The sequence below is a fragment of the Hippoglossus stenolepis genome, chromosome 4 (genome assembly GCF_022539355.2).
Source record: "Hippoglossus stenolepis isolate QCI-W04-F060 chromosome 4, HSTE1.2, whole genome shotgun sequence".
In the NCBI taxonomy this organism is placed as follows: Eukaryota; Metazoa; Chordata; class Actinopteri; order Pleuronectiformes; family Pleuronectidae; genus Hippoglossus; species Hippoglossus stenolepis.
Genome location: NC_061486.1, coordinates 2,492,957 through 2,508,087, shown reverse-complemented (window position 1 = coordinate 2,508,087; position 15,131 = coordinate 2,492,957). Strand labels below are relative to the sequence as shown.

At 40.9% G+C, this 15,131-nt stretch overlaps 1 protein-coding gene across 1 annotated transcript; it reads left to right on the top strand.

The window, feature by feature from the left end:
- Window positions 1–1,400: 1,400 nt before the first annotated feature.
- sae1 (SUMO1 activating enzyme subunit 1) lies at window positions 1,401–14,175 on the top strand. Its single transcript, XM_035155374.2, has 9 exons — window positions 1,401–1,623; window positions 2,353–2,464; window positions 2,917–3,090; window positions 6,308–6,453; window positions 6,616–6,715; window positions 6,840–6,945; window positions 10,680–10,824; window positions 11,436–11,505; window positions 13,886–14,175. Exons 1-9 carry the CDS (start codon window positions 1,523–1,525, stop codon window positions 13,976–13,978), a joined length of 1,047 nt encoding a protein of 348 aa, XP_035011265.1. The 5' UTR covers window positions 1,401–1,522; the 3' UTR covers window positions 13,979–14,175.
- Window positions 14,176–15,131: the final 956 nt, after the last annotated feature.

The following is a 15,131-nucleotide window of genomic DNA, read 5'->3' as shown; positions in this document are numbered from 1 at the left end:
TCGGTCTTCTCCAAGGAGAAAGGGGGCGTTTTCCTCCGAGCGTGACATCAGAGCGATTACGTGTGTGTGTGCGCGTCTCACGGAAATTACCGAATGTGAGAGTCGCCGGGTGGAAACGAGCCCCCGAGTTTGACTCGCAGGTGCCTCACGGACCTTTTCAATAATCACAGTTTAATTAGTCAAACACTCGACACAATACACCGATCCAACAGGGGCTCGGATGTCAAATCATGTGCATGTGATCTTTCCTACGCAAAAAGGTGGACTGAGCAGATTCAACAGAGTTTACATTAAGGTATAAATTCCATGTGAAATCATAGGGTAAAATGCACCCCCGCCTACCAGGTTGTTTAATAATAAAGTAAATTCACATTGAGCATATACACTGAATAATATCCAACATGTACAGTAGTTGTCAGGCAAAGCATTCGGATAGAAATAACCTATTGTAGGTGAAATGCATCACGCACAGGCTCTCTGTGAGTAGATTCCCTAAAGCTCAACAAAAAGCAAATTCCTAATGGAATATACATCACACAGTTCCAAAGCTAATGCTACGAATAAAAATAAGTCATTCTAAATGTTATACACAGACCCGACTACAACAAAAATCAGGCAATTACACCACATACCTTTTATTACACATCGTATTCTAAATGTGCATTATTTCATTTCAGCCATCATTATTTCTGTTTGCTCAGATGGCCACAGACAAACTGACGCACTTTGAACAAAGGGTCTGTCTGTCGCCCTCAATCTCAATAACACGTGGGGACAAACATCCACACTAAGTAGTTGGCTATCAATTAAATAAATGTAGTTTTTGAGACTTAAATGTTCAGTGTGTAAGATTTAGGTGAAAGGGATCTATTGGCAGAAATTGATTATAGAATAATCCTAGTGGTGCTTTCACTAGTGTGTTAAATCTAAATTGTACAAATATTTTTTGTATTGACCCTAGAATGAGACCTTTATATATAAATACTTTATATTTAAATCGGGAGCGGGTCCTCTCTACAGAGGCAGCCATGTTTTTTACAGTAGACCAGACTGAACAAACTAAACCTTTTGAGTTATAATGACGACTGAAGGCTGCCACAGGTTCTCCTTCATGTTTGGAAGGGGGGGTTCAGCTGCAACATGCACATTTATGACTAAATTCTACACTTTGAACCTTTAAGTAAATAGGTACATGTATTACATTATGCTGTAGTAATAAAGTAATCGTATGTCTGTAAAACACCAACACGAGGGGAAAATGTATCAGGTTAGAGAATTTAGACATCGAATGACGCCATGACTCGTGCATCTGAAGGTTGCACCGATGGGCTTAATGGCGATTATTCTAAAATATTTTAAAAAATAATTTAAAGTTGTAGCACCACTTCTATTGTTTCGTTTGTTGACGTCATCACCCAGCGCCCATTCAGCGGGACCGTCGCTCCATTTGAAACAACGACAACAGCGCCGGAACAATTCGATCGTTATTCCAGCGATATTACCGTGTTTAGAGTGAATCGACATGATCGATACGATCGAGAAGGAGGACCCGGTCATCAGCGAGGAGGAGGCGGCCCAGTACGACCGTCAGATCCGACTGTGGGGCCTGGATGCTCAGAAGAGGTCGGTTAGCTTACTTAGCCTCAAAGCTAATCCGTGCAGCGGAGGGTTTGGCTTGTGGCGCTGCGGCTGCACCGGTTCACAGTGTCTGACGGACCCGTGTTTGAATTTGCCGGTAGTTGTTATTTACATGATCATTGGATCCTGCGGTTTGTGGAGTAACTCCTGAAATGATCAGTGTCCAGTTTGTTGATGGTCTTTTCTTTGTCAACACTGGTGTCTGCTACACAACAGTCCGGGGTCCCTGTTCTACTAGACTCTGATAAATGTCCCGTTAAACCACATTCACACCTGCATTTAACCATTCCGTCATACCATTGTGTTTTAGTCTACTTTCAGTTCTGTCAATTGTTTTGTATTATTTTACTACTTTAACTTATTTCAATTTTTTATTTTTCAGATGCATCCTTTTATTTATTTTGTAAATCTCAGAACTACTGTTTTTAATTTATTTTATGTTGCTTGAAAATGGGTTTAAACTGTATTTCTCATCTCTGAGCACCTTGAATCTACCTCTGGTTATGAAATTTGCTTTATAAAAACAACTTCCTTGCCCAATATATACACTGAAGTCCTTCATGTTCATAACAGCAGCAGTTTGGTTTACCTGTGTGTTGCTGAACTTGTTTCTCAGAGAGAGAGAGAGAGAGAGAGAGAGAGAGAGAGAAATGCAGTTCAAATACAGAGGAGTGTACTAAATAGTGAGTGTGCATGTGTTTCTTGTGGTTGCAGGTTGCGAGGCTCTCGTGTGCTCCTGGCAGGTTTAGGTGGTCTCGGGGCTGAAGTGGCCAAAAACCTCATCCTCGCTGGAGTTAAGGGTCTCACTCTGTTGGATCATGAAAAGGTTCGTACTCCTTTTGTTGTCGTTGTTGGAACAAACTTTTGTGCACAGGGAGGATTTAGGCTTCAGTTGGAATCTATAAATATTTCTTTTCAGCTATCAACTACACATCTGATTTATTCACTGCCAATGAAAATAATGGAGGAGTAGAGTGCATTATGTGGCAGCTGAAAACTGCAGTGTTACAGATGTCCAGGAGAGGGTGCATGTGGCTAAGTAATACTTTAATAACCCAGCAATGACAGGAAACAGTTATATTTACTCTGGTAAAGTGTAATAACGGCTATAATTTGTGTATTCTTTTCTTTTAATATTGTCAGCCTATTCAGCACTTTGGTCCACTGTGATTGTTTTTTAATTGTGCTATATAAATAAACTTTGGACCTATGGATAAGTGAGGGTCTCAGAGGAACTGAAACACCATTCCATATATTCTCTATTTGTGTGTTAATCAGGTGTCAGAGGAGACATGTCGAGCTCAGTTCCTGGTCCCGGTGACAGCTCAGGGTAAGAATCGGGCCCAGGCCTCTCTTGAACGAGCACAGAACCTCAACCCAATGGTGGAAGTCCACGCCGACCCAGGCAGAGTGGAAGACAAACCAGATGACTTCTTTCTGCAATTTGATACAGTGAGTAAATATATACATACAGTCAAACATACTGTATAACTGAAGGACAACTGCACTCAAATATCATGAAATATAAATTCAAATGGGATAATGTAGAACCTATTTGAATGATTTGAGTAGTAAAGTAGTCCAAATGTGTATTTTCTAGATAATCAGATCTTGAAAAATGTGAAAGGAAAAATGCAGTATAAACACACACAATTTTTTGTTTAACTCTTTGCAGTCGTGTCTGAAATTAGCTTTGTGTTTATATGGTTTTCTGGTATCGTTTGTACAGTAGTACATGTGACCACCCAGCCGTGTAGTACTCAAAGTGACCGCTAGATGTCGCTTGTTGCCCATTTCATCCATGTTTTGCTCTGTCAGAACCTAAGAGAAAAACACCAGACTGATTTCTGTGACGTGGGCTGGTAGCAGTGGAATGGATTCAGCGTAGCATCGTTTTAACGGAAATATGAATGCATACATTTTGTTCTGAATGTTTTTCATACAATTGTCTTTTGATATAACTGGAAAAAACTAAGATATTTATATATTAAATAATATTAAATACACAATGAGTATAGTTGCTGGCAAGTTGCAGGAGTGGCTTCATGACAACTGTATGAATGTCTGTGAGTGGACCAGCCAAAGACAGAGCTTTACCGGATCTGCAGAGAAGCACGGCAGAAAATCCCCAAATTCACGTGTATACTGTCACTCGTCTATGGGCTATTGAGTGTAGATTGAAAATGTATTTAAGCATTAGACTGCAACATAACAAATTATAAGAAGGTGACATGGTCTGAATACTCTAAACGCAATGTACTATAATGAAAAACGTATGAATGTCCCCTGGGATCGGCTCCAACTCCCCCAGTGACCCTCCAAGGATAAGCAGCATATATGATGTGTAAGTTGGTAATTGTGTTTTTTCCAGGTAAAAAGTTACTTCAGCATTAATTAACATTCATATCCACAGGCAGTTGTATGTCCACTCATACAACTGCTGAAGGGAAGAATGTGTTTAAACATCATCAGAAGAAAAAATTTGACGATTTTTCCCTCCTGTTGTGTCTGAATTGTTGGCAGCCTTCGTCCCCCTGGGGGTGCTAAGAGAGGGTCAGCAAGAGGGAGGGGGGGAGGGGGGAGAGTGGGACGGGAGGAAGACGAAGAAGAAGATATCAGTATAATAAAGTGAAGTGAGGACAGGATGAGTTTGAGGACAAAGCGAGGGAGGAAGAGATGGTCAGAGAAGAGAAAGTGGGATAATTGAAAAGAGTAGAGAGAGAGAGAGAGAAAAAAGCAAAATTATCACTTTCATGTGCTTCCAGGGATGTGTCTGTGTCTCAGCGGGAAGATGGAGGGTGATTAAAGGAGAGCGTTTGGAGTGTGGTCACAGATTTCCTACAAGTGGCCTAATTACTGAAGAAGGAATACAATAGAAAAGCACACTGTCCATCTGGTATATGCAGAATACAGCTGACTGGCTGCTTACACTGTCGTTCACCCTCTTTGTCTGTTTACACTACAATTTAAAAAATATACATATATATTTTGCAGTTATTTCTTTTTTCTTTATGTCTAAACAACCAAAAACATTTTTTATACCTGGTGAGATGAGCAAAAACACTTTGCACAATAACCTCCCATCTTAATTCCATGAGATGTTGTGGAGGGCTGGACCCAAGGAGGAACCCATTAAATGTTGGTGTGGATCCAGATCTTTTTTCACTTTCTTTAATTGACATTTTAATACATTTTCTGTGATTTCTGGTTCAGATCCAAATAAAAACCTGGATCTAGTGAATTTATACGTGGCTTCATAAGGGGTAGATGCTCTTGATAAAGTCCTGGTTACTTATCATGAGAAGGAAATAAGTGGTGATCTTGCATATCCACCAGGTTGATCCTTCCTGCTTTAGTCCTTTGTGACGTTCAAAGTGTTTGGCCTCACTGGTCCATGACTCTGCTGCTCTGCTGCTCTGCTGCTGTGCTCTGAACAGCCAGATATGCCAAAGATGCAGCATCAGTCTTATCAGTGAGCTGAGGCTGTTTTTGGGTGGGTTGGACTGGGTCCATAAGATGGACCCAGCCCCCTGGTCAGTTTACGGACATACAGTCCTATGATCCACCCTGATTTTAACAGGGTACACGGTGTCCCTGTGTTGTCTCCAGCCTTGTTCGGTTGTTCAGCTGCTGCTGTAGGCGTGTCTCAGTTTGTCAGCCAACCAGCCACTGTTCGGTTGTGTTGTTGTTCTTGAGAGAGGCTGAAAGATGCAGATGAATTTGTTTTTTGTTTTGTTTTTTTTAAAGGGTTGCAGCTAATTTTCAGCAGGAATATCTGCCTTTCTTTCTCTTGGGGATAAGGCAGGAGATGGAGAATTTAATTTGATGTTTCTGTTATTGAAAGCAGTTTTAATGTTATGTTAATAGGAATGGAAATAAGTGAGTAACGGCACAAAAACAAAATGGCAGGGTGGTAGAGGTGCAGGAGGTGCCCAGCAGAGCAGCGCAGTGGGAGTTCAGTTTCACAAATTTTCATTTTTAGAGATTGAAGTTTCAGAAGTGTAAAGAAAGTTCAAACCTTATCTCACTGACAGCGAGAGGTCAACAAACATCCATCTCTGCACATATGGTGAAGGATTCAATTATTTATAGAAACACAAAGGAATCTTTTTGTTTTACAAATGTATCTCTCGAGTTATTTGGCACATTTGAAAGGAGTCACTTAAACGCTGCTTCACCAGTGTTCATGTCTCTGATACGTCCCTAGAACGACAGTAGAGCTCCTACCTCTGCCCAGGCCCAGCAGGCCCCTTACATTCAATCAGGCTGACCCACCATGTTAAAGAGAGTGGTAAAGAAATCCTGGATATTCACCTTTTGTGTGGATCCGGTTCTTTCTTGGCCCAAGTTCCATCCTTCCACCAAGTTTCATGGAAGTCTTTACAGAAGTTTTGTGTAATTCTACTGACAAACACACCAACAGTCAGCGGGAAAAACACAACATCCTTGGTGAAGGTAACAATAAATCTTGGTATTAGAAAATACAAGATAGATTTACACACAACTCTGGATCACAGCATCACAGCTATGTTTTGTTAAGCCTTGGTTTACTTTGTCTCGTACCCTTGTAATTCTCTGAAGAAGTGCAGCACAAACACTCGAAAACTCTGCGTTCCACTCATTTCAACAGAAGAAAGTCCACTAACCTTCAACTCTTTGTTTCCCTCAGGTGTGTCTGACAGGCTGCTCCAGGGACCTGATGGTGCGGGTCGACCAGCTCTGTTCTCAGCGCAAAATCAAGGTCTTCTGTGGTGACGTCTACGGTTACTACGGTTACATGTTCTGCAACCTTGGAAAGGAGCACAACTACGTCGAGTAAGTTTCAGCAGCGATCCAAACTGTGGATTTAACACATTTACCCATGTGACAGTTCCAGTACACTGCAGTACGTGAACACACTGTACGGTACAAAATGAGCTTGGTTTTCTGAACAAACGTTTAATTGCTGACTCTGTTCTTCACGGTCTCTCTCTTTAGGGAGAAACCTAAAATAGTGAAACCCACCGGAGACTCCAACGACGGCCCGGAGGCGAAGAAAGCCAAAGTCGACCCGAACGAGACCACCCTGGTGAAGAAGGTATGAAAACCACCTCCTCTGTCTCAGCTTTTTTTATCCAACTGAAATGTTGTCTACAAAGATTGCTTCATGTTTGTCCTAAAAATGACTTTATTTAATTTTATTTGAATATCCAACCAATCAGACGTCCAGCTTCTGCACGCTGAAGGAGGCTCTGGAGGTTGATTGGACGAGTGAGAAGGCTAAAGCCGGTTTGAAGCGAACACCAGTGGACTACTTCCTTGTTCACGGTAATTAGAATCTTCAGTTTATAAAACCTGTAGAGATACAAACGGTTCAGTGACTGTACGATCGAAATGTCATTTTAAATTCAAAACCTTATTGTATTTTTAAATATTTGTCAGACTTTTAAGACTATGTGAACTAGTAAATGCTGATGATCATTGTTTTATTATTTACATTTTAAACAATTAATAGGTTTATTGAAAATTTTGGTCGGTACGGTTTAATAAATAAAATATAATCAATCTCTAGACTCTAGAAAATGTATTTTCTCATTTTTTTAAAGCAGTTTTGAAGTTGAAGGCTGATAATTGTTTAGTTCTTGACTAATTTGATGCTTTGAATTGACAAAGCATGACAAGTTTTTGTGAAATTTTGCATTCATGTTTTAATGTGCATCAATCTTCAGGTGATGTTTTTCATATAAGTATTTAAGTCTTCTGACTTTCTGTGTGGGAGGAAGGAGACAAATCGAATTTCCATAAAGAAGAGGGATGATCAGATTTCACTAATAATCCCGAAAGGTCTAAAAAAAAATACGTGTAGAAATTGAAACTGAAAATGTGTGGGAACCCGACACTGAGACTGAAACACACAATAAAAATGCAAAATTACCGGCTCCAGTTTGGCTGATGAGCCGTCACGGGACGTGCGTTGGCAGTTGTTTGTTGAACGTCAATCTCCGTCTAGACATGTCTGTGGAATTTGAATAGAATAAGCAAAGATGTATTTTAAATTTGCTAAATTTAATCAGCAATTTGATGAAAAACAAATATTGTTCACAGGTTGAGGAACCATCAACCCTTTAAATGAATCTAAATGGAAACTTCCTGTTTTCATTCACAGCGTCTGATGACCTTCTCCTAAGAGTTGTTATTCTCCTGCATGTAGTTTCCGTCACAGGCTGTCCATGGCCAGTCATGTGCACAGGGCGTAGAACAGAGAACAGGCCGACACCTCCACCTACACACGACCACATGACAACAGGAAATGGTTTCAGTAAATTCAGAGAAGTTTTCCATGTTAAAAAGTGGTAAATAATGAAAATGAAATTCAGCTTTGACAATATACACGAGTCGCACATGTGAAGCAGAACAGTTTTCTCTCTGCTCGTTAGTAAGATATTTGAACATTATATATAAAATTAGTAACATTCTGCATTAATCATTCAGTATATAAAGGTTAAAACATTGTTACATGAAATAAATCTTTAATGCAATGACCCTGCAGCCAGGCAACATAAACTAAAGACACAAAGTGTGAGAAGGAAGTTTAAGAATTTCATGATGTAAGAGCTTTGGACAGCGGAGTATAATATGAACACAGAGGAAATAAGATGTGATGATGAATTGTCATGATGACACTTCAACAATTCTGAGTCATTTCAGTCTCGTCTTGATGATGATGATGATGATTCATTAAAATCATTATTAGTTGCTTCACTTAAAAGCTTAAAGCAAAATTATCAGACTCACTGACGCGTATCAACATCAACAGGTGTGGTTTCCAGCTTGAGATCTTTTGTGCACGTCCTGTTATTTAAGCTGTGCCCACTTTTACTGAGGCTGAGGATTTTTTTTGTAATAGCTCATATTTTAAAACATTGTATATCTACCCCCCCGTCCATTGGTTGGTTAGTTGGTGTTTTGTTTTGTCAGCAGGTTTTCCTCAAAACTCGGTGGAAGGATGGGACTTGAGCCAAGAAAGAACCCATTAGATTATCGGGCGTAGCCAGGAATATTGTTTCTCACTTTCCTTTAACATTATAAGATACAGTAGGTGTTTGTTTGTTTTTTTAAACAATTCCAGAGAGAATAATTCTTGCATCTTAATGGTAACAATAACATCTATGAGTGTGTGATTATTTATTTGAACCAGTCTAGTACTAGACTGCTGCAGACGTGTGGCAGTGGCTGTCTGGTTCATTTGTTTTCTTATCAGACAGTCACATTTCTATTCTTAACATCTTGGCAGGTTTGTTCCAGATGTTGAGCTTCAGTCAAATGAGTCCTCTCTCTGAAACCCACGCGTTGTAGCTTTCAGTCTTCAGCCTCTTGCTTTTCGGGCTCATCGTGGAAACATTGTCTAGTTCTTCTTTTTCATTTGGTGAAGATGAGAAAGTTGGCAGTGTTGTTGTTCTTTCACTGTTTCTATATTTGGAGCTACCAGTTGTTGTTTTGGGCAACTGATGAGGAAGTGGCTCATCCTCTGTTACAACTGCTTCCTGTCTCACGAGGAACAGTCGCGTGATTTGAACTAGTGGTGAGAGAGTGTGTGTGTTTCTTTATATCATATTCACAATTTTACCAGACACCGTGACCAATGGGAGGAAAGAGCTCTTGTGTATAAATATATGGATAAAACAGAAAGTAATCCTGTTTAATACAGTATATAAAAACTAAAATGGCATTTATAAAGTACAAACCTCTGCCAAGGCCCAACAGTCCCCTCATGAAACCACATGTAAGTTCACTAGATCTGGATTTTATTGGATGTGCACCAAACTGCACACATTCAGAAACATCAGTCTCCTAAACAAACCTTTTCATCAAGATCCATGAATTATTCTCTTAGAAATCCACAAAAATGTTGCAAACAATCGCACAATGTTAAAGAAAGAGGAAAAAAACTCTGCCCCCTGATTTGGATCTGCACAAATATTCAACGGGTTCTTTCCTGACACATTCGCATCCAGGGTAATATGTTCAGTAGTTTTTGCGTAATCCTGCTCACTAATAGAAAGAGAGAATAACAAACAAACCCAAAAGAAAGCATTACCTCCTTGGTGGAGGTAATAAAGTTTATAATTAATCCCACTGATAAACATGTCTCACTTTAAGAAACCCACATTCTACTAGTTTCAACAAAAAGTTGCTTTCACTCTCTGTCCAGACACTGTTATAAAATATGGAACAAAATATTCTTTGTTGTGTTCGACCCTCATGAGGTTCAGGGAAACCATTGCTGCTCCGTCCTTGTGCACATATTATATTCTGTAATGAAATTCAGTTTGATTTCCTGCCTGGTGCAGACCTGAGCATGATGCCACTTGTGCCCTCAACTTTCTACCAGCCAAGTTTCTCATATAAAGGGCAGAGCGCAGGTCTGAAAATGATTCATCGCCACCATTTGTGTGTGTGTGTTTGTGTGTTTGTGTGTGTGTGTGCATGTGTGTGCATGCGTGCGTGTGGGTGGTGGAAATGGCCGTGGGAGGATTTGACTTCCTCATGTGGTTTAAGTTAATGGACGAACAGGAAATACGGGGGCGACGTGTTGATGTGTGAGATCTGGGTGATACAGTTGGAGGAAGTTTGCTCATCACCAAAGAAAGTTTTGATTTTTAATTTCTCAGTCGGTCCTGAAGCAGTTTTTTTTTTTCTGTCACTGAACGTGTGCAGGTGCATCACTGCATCCTTCCTTTTGTGCGTATATGTGTGTGCGTGCACGCTCTTATTTGATGTGGCAAAACGGGTCTAATCGGATGAAATGGTTGATGGTGCAACCACATTCGGATCTTATCTTGTGTTAAAGTGAGCAGAAGTGGAGACGAGCTGGCGTCTTTCCATAAGATGATAATCAGCGTGATGAAATATAAATGACAATAGTGCAATACATTATATGGAAAATATTGCTTTACAAAAATAGTTTCCAGCCTCTCAACTGTAATTTATTTCCTTCTGTTTGTTTCTCGTGTTTCCTCCTCATCTCCGGTTTCTTTTCTGCCCTTCCTCCATCTCCACAGTTCTGTTGAAGTTTCGCACAGACAAAGGTCGTGACCCCGACCCTCAGTCCTTTGCAGGGGACAGTCAGCTCCTGAGACAGATCCGTGATGATGTCCTGGAGACCTTGGCCGTCAGCAGTGACCTCCTGAATGATGACTTCATCAGGTACACAGCTTTAACTGTCTCGTGGTGTTCATTTCACACAGGAAGTTAAGTCTCGTGTGGAATTCTTGCTTGCCCAAAACGAGGCTCGTAATCAGAGGCGATCGAGCCTTTACAGTAGCCGCCCGAAACTGCTCCATATTAGATCTGCCCCCCCTCGAAAACACTTCAAATCATTGTTAACAACACATCTCTTCTCTTTGGCCTTCTTTCAGAGTTGAGAACGTGTTTATCCCAGCGTTATTTTATTTTATATTATTTTGAACATGGTGTTGCTGTTTTCTTGTTGTACCTTTTACTTTGTGAAGCACTTTGGTCAACCGAGTTGTTTTAAATGTGCTATATCAATAAAATTGACATTGACAAGAATGAAGTGCAGAACCACAGAATAATTCTGGAGTTTTCCATTTACACATGAACAAAGCAGCAGGAGATTCTCCAGAGTTTTTACGAGGGGGCTGGTCAGAGAAACTCCAGAGAAAGTCTGGAGGCTGTCACTCAGACATTCAACCCCTCCGTAGAATTTCTGTAAATGATTCACAATAGGGTAACTTCCTGAACTTCTCACTTCAGAAACATCACGCTCTCTGTTTCCTTGTACTGTTTGTCCTCAGCTACTGCTTCTCTGAGATGTCTCCAGTGTGCGCTGTGATGGGAGGGGTCCTGGGACAGGAAGTTGTCAAGGTAAGCATGTAAACACGTGGAAGCTTCTTGTGTGTCTTTGACACGTCATGACTTTCACTGGGCTGTAGTAAATGATGAAGAAAACCAGTGTATTGTGTGAGTCAGTCAGCTGACAGGTGGCCACTCAGCTGGTTCTGGGTCAGATCCAGGAAACGGCAGCGTCTCAGCTCTGTGTAGAAAGGATTTTAACTGTGACCACAGTGAAACGCAGTGTGACGCTCTGGCAGCCGCCTCTCAATAGGAGAAATGGTTTATAGTGTCCTCGAGCTGAACAGCATAATACAGTCATTGATACTGTAACAGTAAAGATCGTTATAGGACCGTTAGAAGGAAATCCATTGGAAGCATACGTCTGAACAGTCACACTAACACTGTACAGTATTTGATTTGAATTAGAGTCTGACCCATTATCTGAGAGTTGGAAAAGATGTATACACACACACACACATGTATATGTGTATATATGTTTGTGTATGTGTAAAGAACCCAACATAGACAAATAGGAGTTTTGGACCATGATTTACATTTAATCAATTAACTTTAGTTTCAATTTTCAAAGTTAAGGTAAAAACAGTAAATTTGAATAGTGAAATCCACTGAAAATATCAATGAATAGAAACAGTTAATGTACAAAAATGTATTAATAAAGCTCCAAAAATAAATATTTGAGCACAAAGACCGCTAATAAAATGATGTGTCCTGTTGGCCTTATGCACAGTGGTGTGTTCCCCCCCTCAGGCTGATAAGTTTAGTCTTTTCAAAATATCCAAACTGAGCAATAACATGCATCATTCCTTTTAAAGTTGGGTGAGAACTCGGTCACTGATGACTCATTAGTCGTCCCCTGCTTGGGTTCCTCCTGGTCTCGCCATGAATTCTTGAATTGACAAGATCTTGAGGAATGCAAGAAGCTTCATATCTCATTCTTTCATCCAGTTTGAATTGAGTTTCAACAAAAATAAGTTATTAGATTATTGGAAAGTTCTGTGTGTAAGTTCATAACTTTGCTCTGATGGGACAAAGTACAGAAGCTAAGCTTGTTAGAATCATTAGGATTCATCTCACAGATAAAAACATCATCATTATTTAATGCACAAAGTCTTAACGCACAAATGTGGAGAATGAGCTGCTCTCTCTCTCTTTCTCTTTCTCTTTCCCTCTCTCTCTCTTTCTCTTTCCCTCTCTCTCTCTCTCCTACTCTTTCCCTCTCTCTCTCTCTTCTCTCTCTTTCTCTTTCTCTTTCCCTCTCTCTCTCTCTTTCTTTCTCTCTCTCTCTCTCTCTCTCTCTCTCTCTCTCCCTCCCTCCTCTCCCTCCCTCCCTCCCTCTCTCTCTCTCTCTCTCTCTCTCTCAGTGCATGACCTGAATAAGATTTCACGTAAATCATAGCGGGGATTAGAAACCATATTTCTGTAAGCGTGGTGCGTGGTGTCCTCAGACTGAGGTAAACAAGTGTGTGTGTGTAGGGAGGGAGAGGAAAGACTGACGGCTCCGAGTCAGTCTGCATTATATTGGCACAAGGCCGATCTCTACATCATGATGAAACCCTCTGCAACTGGCCGGCTGAAGTCTCACCAGGTGAATCCGACTGGTTTCACTCCCTCACACACAAAACTCAGAGGAACTTTGAGTGTGACGGACCGGCGCTGTGTGGACCTGCCGGCCCTGATCAAATGAAAACGTGTTTATAAAACGGTCCTCTCTGAATTCTCCCTTTGGCCGACATGGTGGTGCAGCGGTGAGCGCCGTCGCCTCACAGCAAGAAGGTGTTTGCCGACCGTGGTCTCTTTGTGTTTACATGTTCTCCCCGAGTCTACGAGGTTTCCTCCGGCTTCAAGGATGTAATGTGTGGATTTTCACAGATGAATTAAACAATTTGCTCTTGAAGAGATGAAAAACAGTTCCTCTCTTCAGCCTCTTTCTGAAACACTTGGTTTTAGCTCCTGTCTCTTCAAGACCCCCTCCTGACTAAGCCCAGTCTGCTCTGATTGGCTGGGTGGACCACTCTGTTGGGATTTGTCTCCCAGCTCGTGTAGGAAATGTCCACCTCTGCTCTCACTTCACCTGACCCAGTGAAGTGCCAGACTGGCTGCTGGGCTGCGTTATGCAGATTTAGAAGTGTGGTCCAGACTTCTGACGAGGCGTCTCGGGAGCTTCAGTTCTAGCTGCTTTTACTGCCGACTCTGGGCTTTTAACTTTGCAGAAGTTTTACATGAACAAAAGAACCCTACACACCACACGAGAGGTGAACTCATCATGTCTCCTTTAATCACACAGACTGTGACTTCTTACTGGGAAATTGTCACAATACGTCTTTTAATGGTTCATTAAAAATGAGCTTTGTAAAGTGTCTTTTATCTTTTCTCTTGTGTTTCTCTTCAGGCTCTCTCCCAAAGAGACGCACCCCACCGCAACTTCTTCTTCTTCGATGGTCGTAAAGGCAACGGCATGGTTGACTACTTCGGACCAAACTAGGCACCAGTCAAACCTGTGCACAGGACGGTTTTCTCTTTTCCTCGGTGTGTTCGCTCAGATTATTTATATCAGTACTTGCTCCACATGTCATAAAATTCAACCTGTTGCTTCATCTTATTTTGTCATTTGATCAATTCTCTTGAGCAAAACTGATATTTTTTTTACATTTACTAATAAAACACAGTTTTGTAAAGTGATTCTGTCTCAGGTTTCTTACATTTGTGAAAACTAACAACAATGAATTGTGATGATGATCCAGTTCATTTGTAGTTGGCTCTAAACTGTGCCACTAATTATTATGCTGCAGTGATGTGTTACTGGTGAAATCTAGGACTCTTGCATCAGTAGAATATTTTCAGAAAATTAAAGCTTGGAGACAAATATATCATGAAAAGATAAAGTTTCTCATCAAGCTGGAAATAATTAACTCACAAACTCAAGTAGTTAAGATAAGCACAGTTCTTGAACTTCATCTTGCTCCAGTGGAGCTGCGGTGTCAAGGTCCTGCTGATACACTCTGCTCTGTAGAGGGAGTTCTCTCATTTAAATATTTACAGGACATAAATCATGCATTGTAAAAATGTTAAATCCTTAAGGGGAAATTTTAGGTTGAAGTGATTAAATCAAACTTGTGCTGCTGAGAATGTGCAATAAAACAGATCAGTGTGTTGGATCTAATGGGGACAGACGTGTCATTGGTTTGTGTGACTGTATTTGGTAATAACCTCACACTGTGACATATGACTCATCAAACCAAACATGGCTGCAAGCAGCCGAGTTACAGGAAAGAGCGGGGGCGGGCATTTAAATGAGCCTGAAGAAAAAGCATTTATTGTGTCCCATCCTCGCAACAACAGAGCATTATGGGTCGGGGTGCGGTGGTGGTGCTGGTATCTGACCCAGTCCGACTTCAGCCCCTGGGAGTTGCGGCTGGTTGAACCTGTCAAACCTGAACTGTTTTGATGCAGTTTGACCTCAGTCTCCTGTCAGTGGTGTCTCCTGTCAGTGGTGTCTGTGGCAGCGGCTGCTGACTCACTGATGTTTTCCAAAACAATTTTAATTTAACACAGTTTTAAAATCATTTTTTGCATCGATTATATCTCCAGACCTGCCCTAAAACAACAAGTGATACACAACAAGTCGCCTGCTGTAA

Bases quoted from the DNA above. Each gene is read 5' to 3' on its own strand.
- sae1 (XM_035155374.2), top strand. From the start codon at position 1,523: ATGATCGATACGATCGAGAAGGAGGACCCGGTCATCAGCGAGGAGGAG. The intron at 1,624-2,352 runs GTCGGTTAGCTT...TTGTGGTTGCAG, and splicing joins GGCCTGGATGCTCAGAAGAG to GTTGCGAGGCTCTCGTGTGC. The intron at 6,716-6,839 runs GTATGAAAACCA...CCAACCAATCAG, and splicing joins AGACCACCCTGGTGAAGAAG to ACGTCCAGCTTCTGCACGCT.